At 42.7% G+C, this 20,605-nt stretch overlaps 1 protein-coding gene across 2 annotated transcripts; it reads left to right on the top strand.

Moving 5' to 3' along the window:
• On the top strand, positions 1-14,522 carry st3gal5 (ST3 beta-galactoside alpha-2,3-sialyltransferase 5). 2 transcript variants are annotated; one of them, XM_075480847.1, is made up of 8 exons: positions 1-117; positions 2,467-2,583; positions 4,154-4,277; positions 7,504-7,713; positions 10,609-10,745; positions 10,890-11,076; positions 12,368-12,526; positions 13,004-14,522. In XM_075480847.1, exons 2-8 carry the CDS (start codon positions 2,552-2,554, stop codon positions 13,259-13,261), a joined length of 1,107 nt encoding a protein of 368 aa, XP_075336962.1. In that variant the 5' UTR covers positions 1-117; positions 2,467-2,551; the 3' UTR covers positions 13,262-14,522. The 2 variants fall into 2 exon arrangements, with proteins under 2 accessions (XP_075336962.1, XP_075336963.1); XM_075480848.1 differs by lacking the exons at positions 1-117; positions 2,467-2,583; positions 4,154-4,277 and having other exon boundaries at positions 7,624-7,713; positions 10,609-10,699.
• The last annotated feature ends 6,083 nt before the right edge of the window (positions 14,523-20,605 follow it).

The raw sequence follows: 20,605 nt of genomic DNA, 5'->3' as shown, positions 1-20,605 counted from the left end.
CACAGTCTCCTAAGATGAGGCCGAGGGAGGTATAAATATCTAACCAGAGGGAGCTGTAGTTATCGTTTATCCCACCTTAACTGTACGTCATGATGAATCGTGGGAATCTATGAAAGGGTAAATAATCGAAACACCGCCTTACAAAAACAAAACGAAGGTAGTTTTAGAGATAACCTAACGCGTTACGGTTTTGCTTTGTTTCAATGCGTTTATGGCTGTAAAGCAGCGATAACGGTCAGCCGTTTGCGCTAGTTTTTGACGTTAATAAGTGGCGGCCATTCTTATTAAATCGAGTCATGCTGTGAGACCTTGCCTTTGTTTTTTTGGAAAGGAAGCTATTACTCCTCACCCCGTTTTTGCAACGACTCGCTACAGCTACAACGACGAGTCGCAACCTCGCACCGCTGCGTGACAGGACGCATTTGTAAAATATATATATATATATATATATGCCTCTTTTGTGACGCCTTGTTTATCCTCTAATGGAAAACGTGACAGAAAACGCGACATTTTACTATCATGTTGGTTCCGTTTTTTCTTAGGAGTGCCCATGCTGTCTGCGACACAGACTTTGCATATCAGGCTGCTGCAGCTAACCGCTTCTCATCCTAAACAACAAAAAACAGTCAACCGGAACGAATTCTGCATGTTTTTTTGCCATTGATAAAGTCAACGTGTTGCTGGGAGGATTTTCATTGTTGTGGCCGTCAGAAAATATGAACAGTAGTGACCGTTTGGCAGCCTTTCTAAAAAAAAGATAAACAGCGACGTAACAATTGTGCTCAACTTCACATCCCAGAGCCGCTTTTTAGCATTCTTGAAGGGAGTACCTAAACACAGAAACTGACCCAAACGGACCTGAACGGACCCAGATTTAGCCAGATACACATTAAAAACTCTTGTAGAAGTCATCTGTATATGTAATATCCAATGATTATAACACCAAATTATTCCATAAAATATGAAAAGTTGTTCAAAACGTTACCTTGGGTTAGGTAACTTTTACTAAAATAAAAGCTTACCTTTTCAACATTCATTACCAATTACTATTAATTACTGGAAAACATCCATACAGATATCAAAAACACATCAGCAATACCACAATAGTAAAAAACAGTTTGGTGTTATAATCATTGGATATTACAGATGACTTCTACAAGAGTTCTTAATGTGTATCTGGCTTAGTGATGTGTCGGTCACAAACGATCCGGCTCTAAGGCTACGTTCAGACTGAAGGCCTTGATGCTCAATTACGATTTTTTATTTTTTTTTATTTTTGTGAAATCGGATTTTTTTTGTGAGGTCGTTCACATTGCAATTAAATGCGACCTTTATGTGGCCTGCTGTGTGAACGGCTTACCGCCCCATACTATCCCGCATGCGCAGAAGAGCGTACGATGACGTCATACGCAGCGAGCGTGCCCAGTGTTTGCGGATCTGTGCTGTTCAGACTGTCATGAAAAGATCAGATACAGGTCGCATAGGGCCAAAAAAATCGGATTTGAGCCGCATCTCGAAAAAGAGCCGAAAATCCCATCACTAATCTGGCTAAATCTGGGTCCGTTTCGGTGCGTTCCGGTGTTTAGGTACTCCCTTTTTTAATACACAGACGTTTAATAACTTATCTTTAACTAACTGTATCACATATTTGACTTTGACGAGAGAAAAAAGTAAAAAAAGAGAGACTATAATAGAATAAGACTAGTTACGTGGGGCTGTTGTGTTTGGAAGCTTAATGGGGGACCTGATCCGTGCTTAACATTCGGTGCCATTTTGTGCTATTTCATTAGTTTTATATCACAAACAGGTGCGTTGTGAAGTATAATAACTGACTTTTAAACACCAGAACATTTGATAATGATGATTAAAAAGAATAGAGAAAGTTTCTGTATCATCATCTACGTGTGTGTTTTAACTTTTTTTTTTTTTAATCACTATGCCTGTGGAGGTCATTATTGCACTATTACTGAGATGAACAGCATTAAGAGTTCACAGATCTCAGGGAACTTTGCTTACAACACTGAGGCTTCTGTGGAGTTTCAGTGCACCTGTGCTGTTAAAGCCAATACATGTTTCATATTGAAACATAGTCTGTCCAGACTTTTCGAACGTTGATTAGATCTCCTGATTTGGCCACTTCTGATGTTACCCGAGAGCTAAAATCAACCAATGTTGAATCATTTTGGTATCAGAGCACAGTTTACGTTCACCATTTCCTCCAAAACTGCTTTCTGTGTCTGTCACTGAAAGTAAAGGAATTAAAGTTCCATGCAGCTTTTTGTGCAAAATCCAATCGCATGTCGCAATGTTAACGTGCATCGGAGAAGAGCAGTATTGCTATTTTTGTCAGTTTTTCCTACAGTAAGCGTAGTCCCGTACAGAAACCTTACTTCATCCGCATGATCGGGATTTTTTTTTTTTCTGTTCCATCATGCTGAGTAACTCTGTCTGTCCCTGTGTGTCCAGGACAAGACCCCTGAGGGCCAGAGGGCTCCAGGCTTCAGCGGACACACCCGAGCAGTTCCAAGGATCCCAGGTGAACTAGAACAACATGAGGCTTCCTGTACGCTGGACAGCACACAGGTGATGCATACACAAATACTCCCACTGTTCATCACTCACTGTTTATGTCTCGGTAGTTTTCCTGCATGGGGATTGTGGGCACTGTGTAAATGTTACATTCAGCAAACAGTATGAAAATCATGAGAATTATAGATTAGTTAGATTCTGAAAAAAAACCTCTTTGTTAGCCCCATTAATTTAAAAGAAAAAGGACACTGCTCCACCTTTTATCTGAGTCTACTACATACTCCTGTGGTCCATTTGGTTGAGAGGTGACAACCAAATGGTTAGTGCTCTGATTGCTACTGATTTAGCTGCAATAGTTGAACCAACACTGGTTCACCAGCGTCATTGGCAGCTAACAGCTAACTCATTGTTGTATGAATCGCTCACAGGCTAAGTGTGTTTTAAAAGTAGCTGCCACGATTGCCGTTGCATCAATTCTGCACCTTAAGTTCATCTCCCTGTCACGCTAAGTTCCTGCTTATCAGATGAAAGTTGGTTTGCGAGGAAAGAGGAGATTATGCCATTTAGAAGCTTTCACAAAGTACCTAAATATACAGTTTAAAACTGGTTCTTTTCCAAGTGTTCTGCTCTGTTTAGACAAGGCTGAGTCTTCCTGTAAGTTAGTCATTAGTTTAAATGACTTGCAGGTAATGAAGATAAGGTTCACCCTGAAGTTATGGGATGCCATTTGCAGGTTAAAGGTCAGTCTGTACTAAAGGTACTTTGTGCTAATCGTTGTTTGTTTTAGTGCTGGAGACTCCTCGTGCTGTTTCTTTCGCAAAGGCTGTACCTATTTGCAGGCATTGGGAGGGAATATTATTCATAGAAGTTATGGATCCTTGACTACAAACGAAAGGAAATCTTCTTTTTTTTTTTTTTTTTTTTTTAAATGTCAGTTATTCCACTTCCTCCTGGTTAATGTGTCCCTGCTGCCTGTGGTCGATATGAAGAGATTCTTACAGAAATCGCACCCAAGTAGATGCAGAGTAAGAACAGTTCTTTTACTTTTATTTGTGTCATCATGAGGCGAACGCTGCAGACCAACAGGATTCAACAAAGACCTCTGCAGTTTCACGTGCACATTATCACAGCGGCATTACTGAGATGCTCGGTAGAATCGTCCAGCTATAATCTCCCCCCACAGTTTGAGTGATTTCTGATGTGAACAGCAGTTATAACACTTACCCAAGCGCGTTTATAGTCCTTGCACCCAGTGTTGAGAGGCTACGCGTACGATTCAGTAACGTTTGGCGCGATGCAGTCCAGTCCAGTGATGGGGAAGCTGGAGGCAGTAGTAATTATTGAATAGAATGCAGCTGGACTTTGTACGTTGGTTCTTGAGTTCTCATTCAAAGGGCATCTACACTTCTGACCGCCCGCTCAGGAGACTTCAAGTTTCTAACTGTTCCAGGAACATGTTGATGAGCCTAAATCTATGTCTGGATTTGAACTGGAGGTGCTCTCTGTAGTCTTTCAGCTTCCATGACCTGCTGGGAAGCTCACACGTTTATTTATGGTTTACTGTATGTCTTGTTTGGCTGTTACTTTAGCATTTCAAACATAACCATTTCTCCCCCCTCTCCAGGCGTGTGGTGGTGGTTGCAGCTGTGCTTTTCTTTTTGCTGTGTTTGGGGATGGTCTCTCTACCGACGACTCCGACGGAAACAAGTAAACCTGCTGAGTGGCACGTCAACCTCACACATAAAAAGGTGAGAAAAGCTGAGCCGAGAGTTCATGCTATCAGGGTCAGATTATAAATGGAATGCACCTGTGCAGACACGCCCTCAACGGACCTCACCTTTTAACTGAAGGCAGTGTGGATCTTTGCTTTTCTGAGGAATGCAGCTGTTAATGTTGTTCTACCTCATTAACGTGGAATACTCATCCACAATGCAGACCAAAGGCAAAAACACTGCAGTTACATGAGCTGTAAATGGAAAAAAAAAAGTTAAACAGCTTATGTAGATATGTCAAAATGCTGTACAATATTGACTTTTACTGAAATGCAAACAAAGTGTTCGTTGTTTTCAAGCCCGAATGCCAGCTGTCTCAATGATTTGCAACATTCCTTTTAACAGTTGGTATGAGGTGTTCGTGCTGATATGCTGTGTTTGCTTTTCTCCAAACGTGCTGCTGTGCATCATGACCAAACATTTCCGCTTTGGTCTGGTCTGTCCAAAGGACATTGGGCCTCATGCAAGAACATTTTCGTATTTTTATTCTAAATTTCTCAAATTTTTTTCGTATGAAGATCTCGTACGAACACGCCATGTCAGATTTAACAAACGCTCTTAACTTTGGAAAAACTGTGTAAACAACCTTCGTGTGTATTTAAGTGCATGTCTTTGAGGATGGTAGATTTGCATATTCCACACCCAAAATTATACCATATAAGGCTGTGCTTCCTCGCTCCTGTACCGGGAAGTGTTGAGTGTTGAGTCATGAGAATGGCATCAAGGTGTAAAAAGAACAACTTTAGGGGCTCTGAGATTGAAGTTCAGCTTTCAGAGATCCAGAAAGGAAAATCTGTCATTTTTATCAGTGTCAGCAGTGGAATTACGGAACCTGCTAAAGCAAAGAAATGGGTAGCAATTATGAGTGCTGTTAATACCGTGTCCCCTGTAGTTCGTAATGTCACCAAAATAAAAAAAGAAATGGTTTGATATGAAAATGACTTTAAAAAAAAATAAAAAATTCTCGCCATGGCCAGGCGCTAGAAGACTGCAACTAAAGCCGTGCAATCAGTTGTTGGTTCATGATGGCTCTTCGATGGGGTGGTCCATGAGGGGGGTCTTCTGGCACCACACCTTCTGGTCTGCCTGGGCTGGTTCAGGTAGTAGGAGACCTTCGTTCATGGCAATATTGTGCAAATCTGGCATGCCTTCTCTTGGCTATAGAGCAGTTTGCCCCCCGCTGTATCGAGACACACCCACCTGGCCTTCAGCTCAGTGCGCTCCACAACAGCACGGGTGCTTTGATGCATATATGTGTGCAGTCTAGTGCTCCGATTATGTTTGGCAGTCCAGCTAAGGCATGAAAGTCCCTCTTAATTTGTACTTGTTGGGCAGCGGTGTATGGGAATTTGATGTACCATGGATGATAAACTGATGAGAGCTTTGATGACCAAGGGGAGCGCACGACTCACAGAGGACTGGGACACCTCCAATCTGTCTCCAATCTCCCTCTGAAAGGTTTCCGTGACCAAAAATCCAAGGGTGGTGAGGACCTGGACGTGTGGTGGAATTTGGGTTTGATCGGCGTGTTTCTTTCTGGAGTTGTGGCTCTAGCAAGCTGCATATTTGTAGCACCACAGTCCTTGGCAATCTAAATCGCGATGTCAGCCATTTGTCTGTCTACACGGTCTCGGAGCACACATGCGGTGAGGCATCCAAAAGTAGCAAGTCAGTTGCTGGTTACACTTCCCATTAACCTTGTTATATACAAATTAACCTTCAATTAGTGCATAATTTAAGTCCAACAGAATAATGTCAGCATCATTATGGGGTCTAATGTATATGTTTATTTATGTTTGCTTCAAAGTAATTTAATGTACAATCCATTAGTCAAGCAAACTTGATTCGAATAACAGCTGACTATTATACGAAACTTCTACAACAGGTCTGGATCACTCGTAAATTCTGTTCGTACCTGAAAGAAAACTTAAAATGCGCAAATACTCTTAAATCACTCGTACGCACGATTTAAGAACAAATCTGTGCGTACGAACGGTTGTTGCATAAGGCCCATTGTTCCAGAAGTCTTGTGGTTTGTTCAGATGTAACTTTACAAACCTAAGCTGTGCTGCCATGTTCTGTTTAGAGAGAAGAGGCTTTCTCCTGCAGCCCTTCCAAACAAGTCATACTTGTTCAGTCTGTTTCCAACTGTACTATCATGAACTTTAACATTTAACATGCTAACTGAGAGTCTGAGATGTAGCTCTTGGGCTTTTTCACAGTTTCTCTGAGCATTACACAGTCTGATCTTGGGGTGAACTTGCTGGGACGCCCACTCCTGGAAAGATTGGCTTGAGTCTTTTCCACTTGTAAATAATCTTTCTGTCTGTAGTTTGGAAATGGCTTTATGAGGACTGGTGTTCGTGCAACAGCAAACGCGCCTTTTCTTAACAGTTCACAATAAGTGTTAAACATATAGAGCCACATCGGGCTGCCTGAAACACAGATTTGAAAATCTCTTATCTTTTCAGAAAGATGTCAACATGGTTAGATTATTATTTTTTTTTTTTAATAATTTTCGTTTTTCTTTTTTTTTTCCTGAGGCAAACAGTTATATGGACATAAGCTGGGAAAATGGAGGATCAACTTGTTCCTGTTGTGTCTTTTTATTGAGAGCTGGAGGCTATGACATGTCAGAACAGAGAAATGGAAATGTCCCGCAGTCTGTCATGCAGCGGAGCGCCTCTAACCATCTCTCTGAATGATGTGTTCCTGCACTGGGAGCCATCTGAAAGGCGTCCCATTTAAAACTGGTCCTCACACACCTGAAACAGGCCCAGAGTCAAGCTTCTTTTAACACCAGCTCTTACACAGGACTGTGATTTTTCTTTGTGTTATGCTCTGATACATAAAACCTCAGACACACACACACCATCTATTGTGTTAACTTTAACGGACCTGAAACAACATTTTGGTATTTCAGTTTACATTGCTGGAGGGTGTGTCTGGTCTTAGTGGGTTAAAAGCTGTTCAGGATGACATTGCAGTTTTTATGCGTGATGAGAAGCGGTGCAAAATAACTAGTGGTCAACTGAGCTGAGCACACGTGTCTGTTCTGTATGATGATGACACAGAAAGTAAAATATCTTCCAACTTGCTCAGTCGGGTCATGACTTTATAGAAAACGATTTATTATAACCAGCGGGTGTTATTGTGCCTCTGTCAGAGGATCTTTGCTCATAGTCTCTGTTTTCCCCGGCAGCTCGTGCACGAGCACGTGCACAGAGTCCTGGAGGATCCGTGTCATCCCGGCGGCACCAGGGCAAAACTGTTGGCTCTACTTCCAGCTTCAGGTCAGTCGACCCAGCCCTTCCTGTGGAGAGACAATCCGCTCCCCGACGACCTGTTCCTGTTCTCGCCGCCATTCGGGTTCACAGGGCTTCAAGACAAAGTGAAGGATCTGCTGCAGCTGGTGAATGCGACTATGATTTATTTTTTTTGTTTTACCAAGTTATAATTGAGCTAGTATGCAGCTGAAAGTTGCTCAAATACAATTTTATACAATTTTGTGGTGGAGGGAGGACCTCAGTGGTGTCTCCTCCTGAGGACGGAAACGGCCCCCAAGCCTGCTGTCAGGGCTGCTTCTACTTCTGTGTTCCTTTCCAGATGGTCAGCTGGGTGGAGTTTGTGGTTTTGTTGACTTTTAACCCTTAGTGTACCTGACCCCCGATTTTAGAGCCTTCCTGTGTTGTTTGCAGTTAGGATGCTCTCTTTTGCTCCTCTGCAGAAGTTTACAAAAACCTGACAGTGGAGTTGAACCTTCTTCCATTTATCTTTAAATGGTTTTTCTGAAGCTTTCGTAACCAGAGCGGAGATATGTGCAGCGAGTTCTTTTGTGCAATGAGACTGATTATCTGTACCTGATATGGAGCTTTACTGGTTTTCTCCTTGGTTGAGTGAAGGGTGTGAGGCTGAGCTCCTGTTCCTGGCTGTGTGGAAAAACCCAGCTGGTGTGTTCGGTTACAACTTCAAAAGCCCGAGGCCTCAGCACATAAATGATTAACAGCGATCAGTGATTAATGACCTATTCCCCAAACTAATTCCAACAATGTGAGAACAGTTTCTACCACAACAGAGAAAGCCGTCTTCTACAGAACACGTCCGCTCATGTCCTGCCAGTTCAGAGGAAGGTTGTGAGCCTCCAGCCTCACCTGCTGGCAGGAAGTTTGAGGCGAGATAGATTTTAGCTGCGACACATGCGCAAGTATCATATAGGAATCTGAAAATCTGGCCTGGAAAACAAGATCAGAGTGAAGCTTTGCAGGTGGCAGTTAGAAATTCTCCCTTTCTGAATATAGATATTACAAACTATTGGTTTCTATTGAGATCTTTATGTTTAAAAAGATTTAAACTTCAAATCCTTCAACAAAGATAATTTGACACTGCCTGAATGTTATGAGAAAAATGAGGAAGGTGTTCACTTGTGTGGCAGCTGGATTCTGCCCATTTCTGTGAGTCGACCTCGTCAGCAGCGCCATCTCGTGTTCACAAGTCGATCTTCAGCCAGTTACCTGTACCAGATGCACATTTGGTTCTTTTTGCAGTCCGTTTGGGCGAAGAAAAGTGCAAATGTTGCATTTCTGAACGAGGAGAGTTTTTACTCATTTTGATGGCTGAAATCTTTGCAGAGTTATTATTTTCACACTTCTTTGCAACCAGGGACTTCCTGTTTTAAAGTCCCGTCGCAGACCACCACAGGCTACAGGACACAGTCAAATAGCAGGGGAAAAAACACCTCCCATCCTTTTTTTTTTTCTTTTTTTCTGAAGCATTTTTTTGTCAGCTAAGGAACAGACGACCGCGCCAGAACAACAGCGACATATGACACTAAGCTGTCACCAGTAAAAAGTGAAACTACACCTAACGTAAACCTAAGTACTGTTCAACCGGACACTGTTGGTAAGATGTTAGTTGTAGATGCTTGTTGATTGCTAAATAGCTCTTGTTTGTTTATTAAGCCTTAAAAAGGTGTATACCCGAGCAGGTCTGCTTTCTGCTCCTTAACCCATTTAGGCCTAAAACGCCTGGAAAAGAATGCCTGTAAAACCTATGGGCGATTTCAGAAAGACCCCCTAAAACCTGAAGTTTTTCTGGAAATTCAGCAATTGTGTCAACGCCTACTAAATTATTGATTTCTCAGCCTCTGTAGCAGATAGAAAAAGTATTTGAGAGCTTACACCTGTGGCTTTCTTTGGAAATTGAGTTTATTTACATACACCTTCACGAAAATAGAAAATGTAAAAAGTAAAGTGCAGGAACAGCGCTATTTTCAATTAGAAAACAGTAATAAAATCTAATTTAATTTTATATTTAAATTATTTATTTATCTATTTATATATTTATTTTATTGCCAGTAATCTTTTCGTACTGGCAGCACAAGGAGTCCCATGCCCATACACCATCCATCCATCATCTTCCGCTTGTCCGGGGGTCGGGTCGCGGGGGCAGCAGCTTGAGCAGAGAAACCCAGACGTCCTGTCCCCCGGCCACTTCCTCCAGCTCTTCTGGGGGGACCCCGAGGCGTTCCCAGGCCATTCTTATTGGAATGCCCATACACATTCCATCTTTGCTCGAGCTGTAGTCTGAAGTACCTGGTCACTGTATCTATTCGTCTCGGAAACGAGATGCGCCCGAAGCTCCTCAGTAAAATATGATTAAATGCCTGCAACGGTGTGGCATCTGCAGGTAAATCGACTTTCACCCCTGGTGTGCGGTTGAAATCTCTCCGTCGATTACGGTGGTAATTGTCGGTCTTCCACTCACATTCAAACCCTTCAAAATCATCCTCGTCATTATCATCATCTTCAAACATATGTGCTAGCCATAAATCTCTATCAATTGGGTCAGCACGTTCATCAGCATCATCAAAGCCAAGAAACTCCTCACAATCGCTACAGTCTGAAATGTCTTCCCACTGAAAGTCCTCCATGCTTGTTCAATGTAACTTAATTTCAAAACAATGACACGAGGAACATGACGACACTCTCACGTGTCTATTATAATGCATTTAATTGGCGCAGAGGTCAATAATTGGTGCAAAACAACCTTATACATGAAAAAAGACGTGTACGCTTTCCCGGCCTTAAATGTAGAATAACGCAACAGCGCCCCCGGCTTTAAAGGTAGAAATGCTGCAATGCTTTCCCGGCCTCAATGGGTTAATGCTGGCTGTCCAGTTCCATCCTGGGTTCTTTTTATTGTAATTTACATCCAGGTTAGTAAGTAAAACTTTGGCCTTTATCTGAGTTCAGTGTGTTCCTGTGAGGGCTTCTCTGAGTACATAGTTAATGACTCCACCTGTTTCCAGCTTCCAGCCTCTGACTCTGCGCCGCTGCCAGGGAGACCGTCGGGAACATGTCGCCGCTGTGTGGTCCTGGGAAATGGAGGCATCCTCAAAGGTTTGGAGCTGGGCCCTCTGATCGACCAATTTGATGTGGTTATCAGGTTAGAATTACAGCTGTGCTGATTGGACTTTATTCACCCAGTTTGTCTGTCACAGATGTTATCAGCACTGATGCGCTCCTTGCTGCTCATCACGCATGCAGAGTCCATGTTTGACTTTCCGATCAGTCCCTTTTTGTCTGTCAGGTTAAACCGGGGTCCTCTGGGAGAGTTCAGCGGTGACGTTGGATCTCGAACCAGCATCAGGATGAGTTATCCGGAGGGCACGCCACTCCACTGGATCGACACAGACCCAGAAACTGTGTTTGTGGCTGTGGTGTATAAAGGAGTAGACATCGGCTGGACCTCTGCTATGATGAAGAAGCGGGCTGTGGTGAGTGCCAGAGGTGTAGGCATCAGCTGATTGGTGCTTTGATTGAGTGGAGATCAAGCTATCATGCAGCGGGTCTAAGTGGAAGATAATCTTCGGCTTTTTTTAATGGTTGGTTTTAATCATAAGCGTTCAAATTTAGAGTTTTATGTAATAATTGATCATGTTTCACACAGTGCTGTGCAAAATCTTAATCCACCCCTCGTTTCTTCACATTCAGCCTCCAAGCGGCCAGACTTCCCTTTAATGGTTTCATCATTTAAAAATCACTTAAAGTCTCGAGCCACAGTTCCCCAGGCTTTCTGAAGAACATTAGCTGATGATTCACTCATTTACCTGACGGTTTTCTGTGGAAAGTGTTTTATTTGTTTAAAGCCACTTTACACTGAAGTATGAATCATTGAGGTATTAAGAAAAGGCACCTAACCCATGTGATAAATCAGCGTAGTCTACACATAATGGACAACATAACAAAGAACCAGCTTTGAATTGTATCGTTAGGTGCTTTGTTACTCGCAGCCTGACAAAGAGACACATCATCTGTTCCCATTTCTTTAGTTGCGTCTAAGACACAGTTTGACAGACAGAAAATAGTATTTTTGTACCAACAAGGTGATTCCCAAAGAGCTATTAGCTGAAAACTTGGCATTTCTCAGCATGGTGTGCAGTGTGTCCTTAAAAAAAACGATCTGCAGCTGACCTCAACATTACTGAAGCAGTGTGGGATCATCTTGACAGAGAACGGAACAAAAGGCAGTCAACATCCAAAGAAGAGCTTTGGGACGTCCTTCAAGAAGCCTGGAGAACTATTCCTGAAGACTACTTAAAGAAATGACAGAAAGCTCGTCTAAGAGGGTTCAGACTGAGCTCAGACCAAATACTGACTTTCAAGCTCATTAGAATTGTACAAACTCAGCTTTTTGCCTTATATACAGCATTTCTATTTAAGTATTTATGCATGTATTTATTTATTTATTTATTCAGGTCCTGTTTTCCTCACAATATAACAAAAAAAACATTACAGGTGGTTTAAGACATTTTGCACAGAACTACACATCCTGTGGATGATGGTAAATCCAGATAAAAGTGCGTTTGCATGAAGCAGCTGCTTCCATTCAGATAAAAACCTTGTTGACATTCAACCATCTGCTGATTGCATGGCGACGGTGAAAAGCTCCACACAAGTTCAGGCAGTGTGTTTGGAAGTGGACGTGCCCATTAACCAGTGCTACAGCAGGCTCGCTGTCATCCTGCGGTATCGTGATGGAACACAAACTTGTGCTTTGTGTTGCAGCCTCTGTGGGACTGGCTCTTCTTCTGGCAGAAGGTTCCAAGTGAAATCCCTCTTCAGCCCCAGATGGTCAGACTTCTGAACCCCAACGTCATTAGAGAGACCGCATTAGACCTCCTGAAATACCCCAAACCCAGACCACGCCTGTGGGGATGGGACCAGGTAACAGACACTGCACATACCAGAAACTGAGGCGGTCTTTTTACTGCGATGGGGACGCGACTTCTAAATAAACACAATGCAAACTTTTTAAAAAATCTCTCCAGTAAAGAGAGAGATTTGTGTCTGCCGGAGGAAAACAAGACTGTGAATCAGAGTGGCAGCTCTGAATATCCAGATCTGTCAGCTAACAACAACAACAACATCTCCTCCTTGTGTTACTTTTTGAATATTGCAACAACGACATGAATCAATATTCGTGACCAATAATAGACCAAATGAAACTGTACATTTTTCATCCCATTGGCCTTTCCTTTTTTTATTTCTATTGACGGTTATACCTTAGTAGACACGCTTTCTTTTCAGACTACTTAAAGCTTCATAGAAACTGTGGAACTGTTAGTTTTATTTTTTTATTTCTTTAAATTGCCGTAAGGAGATTTTTTTTTTTTTTTTTGCTCTGTGTTTTCTCTTCTGCAGAACATTCCAACCCTGGGTGTCTCCGCACTGAATCTCGCCAGCCTGCTGTGCGACGAGGTCAGCCTGGCAGGCTTCGGCTACAACCTCTCACATCGAGACGTGCCACTACACTACTACGACCACCTGCCCATGAGCGTCATGCAGCAGCAGAAGATGCACAACGTGGACAGAGAAACTGAGTTCCTCCAGAGGCTTGTCAAAGAGGGAGCCATCGCCGACCTGACAGGAGGCATCCACTGCTCCTTCTGCCCCAGCTGACCCCCAATGACCTCTACCGCTGACCACTTCCTCCTTTAGACCCATTTTTAAAAGTGGACACTGAAGTGCAGAACAGCACAACCAAATGGTGAACAAGGAGTGACGCAGAAGAAAATAACAAGTGGGAGATATCTGGTGTTGTATTTGACACACTGTGCTGCTCGAGGAGCAAAGGATGTAAATGCAGAGAGCTTTCCGCCTGTTAGCATTGGCATATTAAATGATCGATAGCAGTTTAATTCATCTCTGCTACAAAATGAAGGGTTTTTTTGTTGTTTTTTTTTCTTTGCCACATCCAACTCAAGCCAAGTTGAACCTAAAAAAGGTTTTAAGTCTGATCCAGATTTTGAGTGTCGATTTTCTTTTAAAAAAGAAAAAAAAAAGAAGCTGTTTTCAAGTGAAATGGTCGTTCAAGTCAGTATTACTGACTTACATTTTTTTCTTTAATGTTTCAGTGTAATTTAAATGTCTGACGCGGATCAGTCGGTGAAGGATTGTCTTAAAGGAGTCCTGACAGGACGGAGTCCTATGTAAGCCACCTGTCAGCTGACCAAACTGGGCCGGACTGTGTCTTCCTCTGGTCTTCAGTCTGCTAAATGACCGGAGAAATTAACGGGTGAAATGATTTGGTGTGTCATGTTGATTATGTTAACTGGAACAAAAACGATTTTGTGTTCCCAATTCGACGGGATGTGAGAGAATTTTTTTTTATTATTATTTATTTTTTAAAGTGCATCAGTCAGAGACTTCTTCAGTTATTTTTGAAGCGGGCTTCAAATTGTAAAGGTTTAGAATTTCGTTCCGGTGTTGAAGAAGCTGTTAACTTATAAGATACGCCACGACATCTCCATCATGCCGTTTGTCAGAGGTGTCGTGGTATTTATTCATTTTTTTTTTAACCTCCAGACATAAAATGGCTGTTCTATGAAAACCATTGCAAATGTTACTTATCCTGCTCATACATATGAATTACTATCACTGGCATATTTGTGTAATCGATAACACTTTTTAGTATGTTCTCTTATCGATGCCTCATTAATTTTTATAACCAATCGCCCACAAATACACCTACCTACTTATCTTATGATTTGGTAAACACTGAGTTGTCGAATGTTTTCCATTATGTCTTTGTTTTTATCGAAGTTAAAATACGCACATGAACGGGTCATTATCCACTGACTAGATGTGTGGCTTACTTTTGCATCATTGCAATGAATTCTAATGCAAATAAAATTCCCTTATATTTATGATTTTGGCACAACTTCTCCAATTTTTTTTTTTGCATTAGAGAACCGCATACAATGTGGTTATCAGTCATGAGATGTGTTCTCCTATTTATCTTGGTTGTGTTTGCTTTTCTAACGACATCTGTGATTCTCGATCCACAACAGGGGGGTATTCCTAGAAAGTAGCTAAAGAAAGCCAGGCTATAGCCGGAAAGCGTCGCTTGAACTAGCGCCATCTCCCATTTAAGCCTCAAGTCGTTCCTCGAAGACATTTTAGCTAGGGTGACCAAACGTCCGTATTTCCCGGGACATGTCCGTATTTCACGTCCTGTCCCGGATTTTTTTTAGAAAGTGAGGAAATGTCCTGGTTTTTAAATTACCTTCTTTGGCCCATTAAATTTACAGGCACTAGGGCACTGCACACGGCGCTGCGTCTGACGTAATCCCTGACCCGCGTCTGTGCAGGCAGCCTTCTTAATCAGAAGACCGCGTGACTGTCAGTAGGCAAGGCCGGATTAACTATATGGGCCTGCGGCACAGTGCCCAGGGGCACCAACCATTCACAGCCAGTGGGGGGGCACCACATGACAAACTTTAAAAATAGTTTTTTCATGAATGTTTGTACACTTAAAATGGTTACACTTGACATAAATATTCATATAAAATTCATTATTAAAACTAATGTGATAAGAACAGCAACGATATATCATAATTCTGAGCAATAGTGGCCTAATGTGAACATTAACCCCCCCTCCCTCAACCTGTCAGTTGAGCCAGTCCACCTATGGTGAAATGTATCATGTTTTTTAAAAAACGCGGTAAAAAAAACAAAAAAAATGGATAGACATCAATTGAGTGGTTGTGCGAAGAGAAAAATAAAAAAAAGAGAAAGACTCCAGACGTTTAGCGGCAATTAAAAATGTTCCAGTTTTAGATCGATGTTCACCGAGGGGTACAGTGACTGGAAACACCCGGACAGTCACAGCCCATGAGAAGAGCGCAAGCCACCGCGAGTGTCTGCTCGCACTTCTCAGGAGGTCACGGAATGCGGGTACGGTTGATGTTGTTCTCAGACAACAAAAAGAGGATGCGGCGAAGTATTGGAGAGAGGTGTTGCGACGCATTGTGGCTGTGGTTAAGTTTTTAAGTGTGCGTGCAGTGTTTCTCACAGATGTGAAGGCAATGTGTGGTGGTGGTGGGTAAAAAATAAAAATTCTTCAAACTAATTCCTCCGTTAATAATTGGTCACACAGAACTTTATTGTATTAGCCCATAAGAACCCAGACCCATTTCTACTTAAATGAAAATTAAAGGGTTTATAACACAGACTAAATAGACCACATAGAACCCATTTCAGAATTTTTTTTCCAGAATACCACCCCCCACTGTCAGAGATCTGTAATGTGACATATATGTCACATTGGGAGTTAAGAACCTGGATAATTTCTCCATCAAGGAAAATTATGGGGGACGTAAGGATGTGTGACACCTGTGTGGGTGACACAGGTGCGGCTTATCTGCAGATTTTCACATCTTCTTAATGTGTGATTTTATAAAGGTGCACGTGATACCAACCTTTCGTGGTTTCGTGGGGGGGGGGGGCGGGGGGCACTTGAGGTTTAGTGCCCAGGGGCACCACATTGACTTAATATGGCCCTGCAGTAGGCAAGCAGCAAACATGCTGAAGCACAAATGCACGTTTACCGACGATTTACGAAAGAGTTTCCCCGCTTTCAGACCGGGTCGAGACAAATGTGAAGCCTTGTGCACAGTGTCCAAAGCAGGCACATATGTCTCGGTGTCCAATGGAGGTGCAAGACAGTGGCGGAACTAGACTTTTTTTCTTGGGGTAGCAATGGGGTGGCCAAGTGTTTTTCAGGGGGTCAATGGTTTACACCACACACAAATAAGTTTATGCGCTAACAGTAATGTGGCACCAGAAGAACATCAAACCATCTGTTAGTAATTGAGTAATGTATATCTGTTTATTATTATTGTATTATTATTATTATTTATTCCTATATGGACTTACGCATGTTGTTCTCTTGTCTTGTGTTCTTCTTTGATATGTCATGACTTGTGATAATTTTTGTCTTATACTATATATATATACATATATACACACACACAATTTCCAGGGACTACAGATGAAAGATGTGAAGTGATTATTTCTGGTGCCTTTACAAGTTAATTAATGTGTATTGATCTTTCTTATATAAACCTATAAACAGTCATTTCAATTTGCAATAATGTTTAAGTAGCCACGTATTAAGCAGACAGAAGATGCCATTTTGAGTGCAATTTTTAGTTTATTTATGTACAAAATGAATATGGTGCATTTACCAACACCCTGATACCATTGACAGAAACTAAAATGCACATAATAACTGAGTCACACAGTTACTCAGACACTGGGTCTGTTACACAGTTACTCTCACACACAGGTGTTGTTCACACAGTCAGCAGTCCCTCAATTGTCAGCAAAAAAACAAACAAAAAACCCAAAACCAAAACAAAAAAGTAAACTGCCAACAATTTGACATGACATACAAAGACTGACAAGGTTTTAACTAAGCAAAACATACTACACAGGTAAGTAGGACACAGTGCAGAGCATGGCCATAACCAGAGACAAACAATACCCATCTTAGCTTCAACAAAGCATAGATCTTCTACCTTCTAGGGTTTTAACTAAATAGAACATACTGCATATGTAAGTAGGACACAGGGCAGAGCATGGCCATAACCATCTTAGCTTCAAAAAAGCATAATTCTTCTATTTTGATGAGAAGTGGCAAAATGACTGACAAAATCATCCATGTTAAGGGCACGTGCCCTCCTGGACTCCACACTTAAATGCACAACGTCATCATTACTTTGCCGTCTGCCAACCCAAATAAATGTAAAGCTTGCCATTTCTTTTACAGAGAGAAGTGTGGAAGTAGTAGGTACAGACAGAAAACAGGAGACAGCCGTAAGAAAACTGACATCAGTATTGGTTTGATTTAAACAATTTTAGCCTTCTATGACAATGAGAACAAAACTGGTAGGCTGCCTGGCCCCTCATAAACATAAAAGTAAGCTGAAAACCTAGGGCTGAGCACCCCCCCCCCCCCGACTCTAAATCGACTCTATAGATTACACGTTCTTTACTTAAATAATGAAGAACTGCTTTTAATTACGACTTGGCCGAGACCTTAACGTGCTATTCATGCGTTTCCCATGAATAGCCTACTACAGTACTAAAACCAGAGCTAAAACTCGGGAGCGGAGCAGGATATAATGCGCATGCACAACGTTGCTAGGCAACGTCGTGTATACAAAGCAAGAGTACAGGTCGTGACACAGTCCAAACTACACAACTCAACTATGGTGTCGAGTTGATGCTAGCCTAACGCTAAGGTCACCGTCTACATCCTGCAGCAACATACGGCTCTCAGTGTTTGCCTAAGAGCCGTATGTTGCTGCAGGATCTAGACGGTGACCATAGCTATCAACTCGACACCTTAGCTAACGAGCCACACAAAAGATGTGATGAAGTCTTAAAAGTTAGCGTCTGTTGTCACTTACCATAAGCGGTGTTTCGTTGTCTGGTGATGTGCATTGTATTTTTTGACCTGGTTGCTTCCTTTGATTAAGTCATTTCCCGAGTTCCCAAGTCCAAAACCGTGTTTAGGTGGATGAGCTCTGCAGGCTTTACAGAAGATTACCGTGTTCTTGTCAACCACTTCCACACCAAGCCAGTCGATTTTCCATTTCTCAATAGTGGATGGCAAGGTGCACCTTTTCGTCACCTTTGAATCTGGTGGGGCTGGAGGATCTGGCACCGTTACCAAATGCAATTCGCAAACAAGTTTTTACGCTTGGAGGGGGTGGATTTGTCAGTGTATCGATAAAAGGAAAATGCGCATTTTTGTTATGGAAGCAGGTTTTGCGAATAAATAAAAACACATAAATTCGCTTTGCTTTTTGCGTATTCTCACAAAATACGCTCTTAAATTCGATACGACTTGGATGGAAACCCAACTACTCCCGCCGCTCGCTTAATAATCGTTTATTTACATTCCATCAGGAGAATAAAGAGACGCGACGGTAAATTAATGAAAATAAAAATTGTAGTTTAATGTCACATTATAATAATGTACAAATATTTGTTTCAAAAACTTGGGGGCAATTTTGGCCCCTCGAGCATGATTTTTGGGGGCATTTTAGGCTAAATTGGGGGCCAAATGGCCCGACGCTGAGTGTATTAATAGGCCGTTTCTCAATATACGTTCTTGTCCGTACTTGTGTTCTTGTGAAACGTCATCAGTCGCAGCCCAAGTACTGTCCCAATACACAAGTTCGCATTTCGCCGAGAACGGTGAAAGTTCCCGGATGTGTTCTCGACACGCCCATTTTACCGAGGATGCATTGGTAGCTAACTTGTCAGCGCAAATATCCCACAATGCACTGCGCTCCTACCCGAGCCGAAATCAACAGGCTGAAGCTGATTTCATTTTAGCTCTAAACTCTTTAAATATATCACTTTATCCACGTTTAAAACATTTTGAGGCGAGAAAGTAGCCCTTTAGATCCCGATTTTATCGTTAATTTGTCTTAATACCAGCTATTTACAATTTTGTTCGGAAGAATTCTGCGCCTCAAACTTGTCACACACACGCACACACACACAGAGAGACGCGAGAGAGAGCACTTGGATGAAAAAGCCCAGCTGTTTAATCAGAGCAGGCTGCCTCGTGTACGAAGAACGCATCGTCTCAAAACTGAAAACGGAGCGTGTGTACTTGTGATCTCCCGAGTTCATTCTTCCGAGGTTGACTAGCAAGAACATTCTCCTCAAGAACACAAGTCTGTTCTTTGCATTCTTGGTATTGAGAAACGGCCATAGAGAATCTGTGGTATTTCACAAGGAGCGTGTAGCCTTTTCTGTTTCACTCAGTGGCTCCTTCTTCTTCTTTGTCATAGACACCCGTTATGTAGGGGATGTGGATTGCAGCGCATGCATTGCGACATCTACTGTACAGGAGGAAACTCGCAGTCACCGACTTCAATGTAACTGGCTTTTTGCGGTGCGGTAACATGTCAATCATCTGGGGGGGGCACTTGGGGTAGCCAATCAGATTTCAAGGGGGTCAAATGCCCCCATAGCCACCCCTGTAGCTCCGCCCCTGGTGCAAGAGATCTGAAAAGCCACCTGGACACCGAGAAGCACAAAACAGCTGTCCGAGGCGAGAGTAGTGCTAGCTCGATCACACAGTACTTTGTTAAACCAGGGAACGAGGATGCAGTGCATGCAGCGCCGGAGGCTGCATGGTCATTTCACACAGTGAAACACCACAACAGTTATAGATCTATGGACTGCACTTGTTCATTGCTGAAAAAGACCCTCCCCGATTCAGACACTGCCAAAAAGTTTAGTTGTGCCCGAACTAAGACCGAGGCTATTGTTGATGGTGTACTGGCACCGCATTCTGTAGAAGTGGCGCACGAAGCGCTAAAAGACATCCCATATTGTGGTGTAAAGGCTCTAGCATGGTTGCCGCGTCTGCTCGCGCGAGCGGTGTTGATGACGTCACGAGTTCGTGCCCGCCATAGGACCCTATATAGTGGCGCAAGTCGTTGCGCGCCAGTAGTTGCAATTTTCTCCGTCACAGAGGTGGCGCTGCTACGTGAAGGTTACCTCTACTCTACAACCACGAAAGTGGAGAAGAAAACAATGCCGCTGTCAAGAGCAAGAATACTGTAATTAATGATACTGCTGCAGTTTTCGGATCATTTTAATTTTTTAATTCAGTTAAGAGGTGAAGGTTTGAAGCCCCCGGCATCAACAGAGTCTCTGCCCTCTTCTTTGCCTTCACGTATCTGTCCCGCAGCTTCTTCCACACATTCTTACAGAACTCTCCCTCTTTCCCCAAAGTTCTGCCCATCTCTGTGCACCAGTTTTGGGAGTTTACGTGCTCCCTGTGCTGTTTCACTGCAGTTTCGTACAGCTGCCTGTACAAACGCACCTCCTCACTGAGCCTGGTCTCACATCGGTCCATCCGGTTCGTTGTGCTCGGCGCCGCCAAGTTACAAAAATCGACTGGTGCACGACAACGCGCTGCGCCGTCTGTTC

This window comes from Odontesthes bonariensis, chromosome 13, assembly GCF_027942865.1.
Source record: "Odontesthes bonariensis isolate fOdoBon6 chromosome 13, fOdoBon6.hap1, whole genome shotgun sequence".
Classification (NCBI taxonomy): Eukaryota; Metazoa; Chordata; class Actinopteri; order Atheriniformes; family Atherinopsidae; genus Odontesthes; species Odontesthes bonariensis.
The sequence above is the reverse complement of the archived record's forward strand: the minus strand, read 5'-3'. Positions and strand labels throughout refer to the sequence as shown.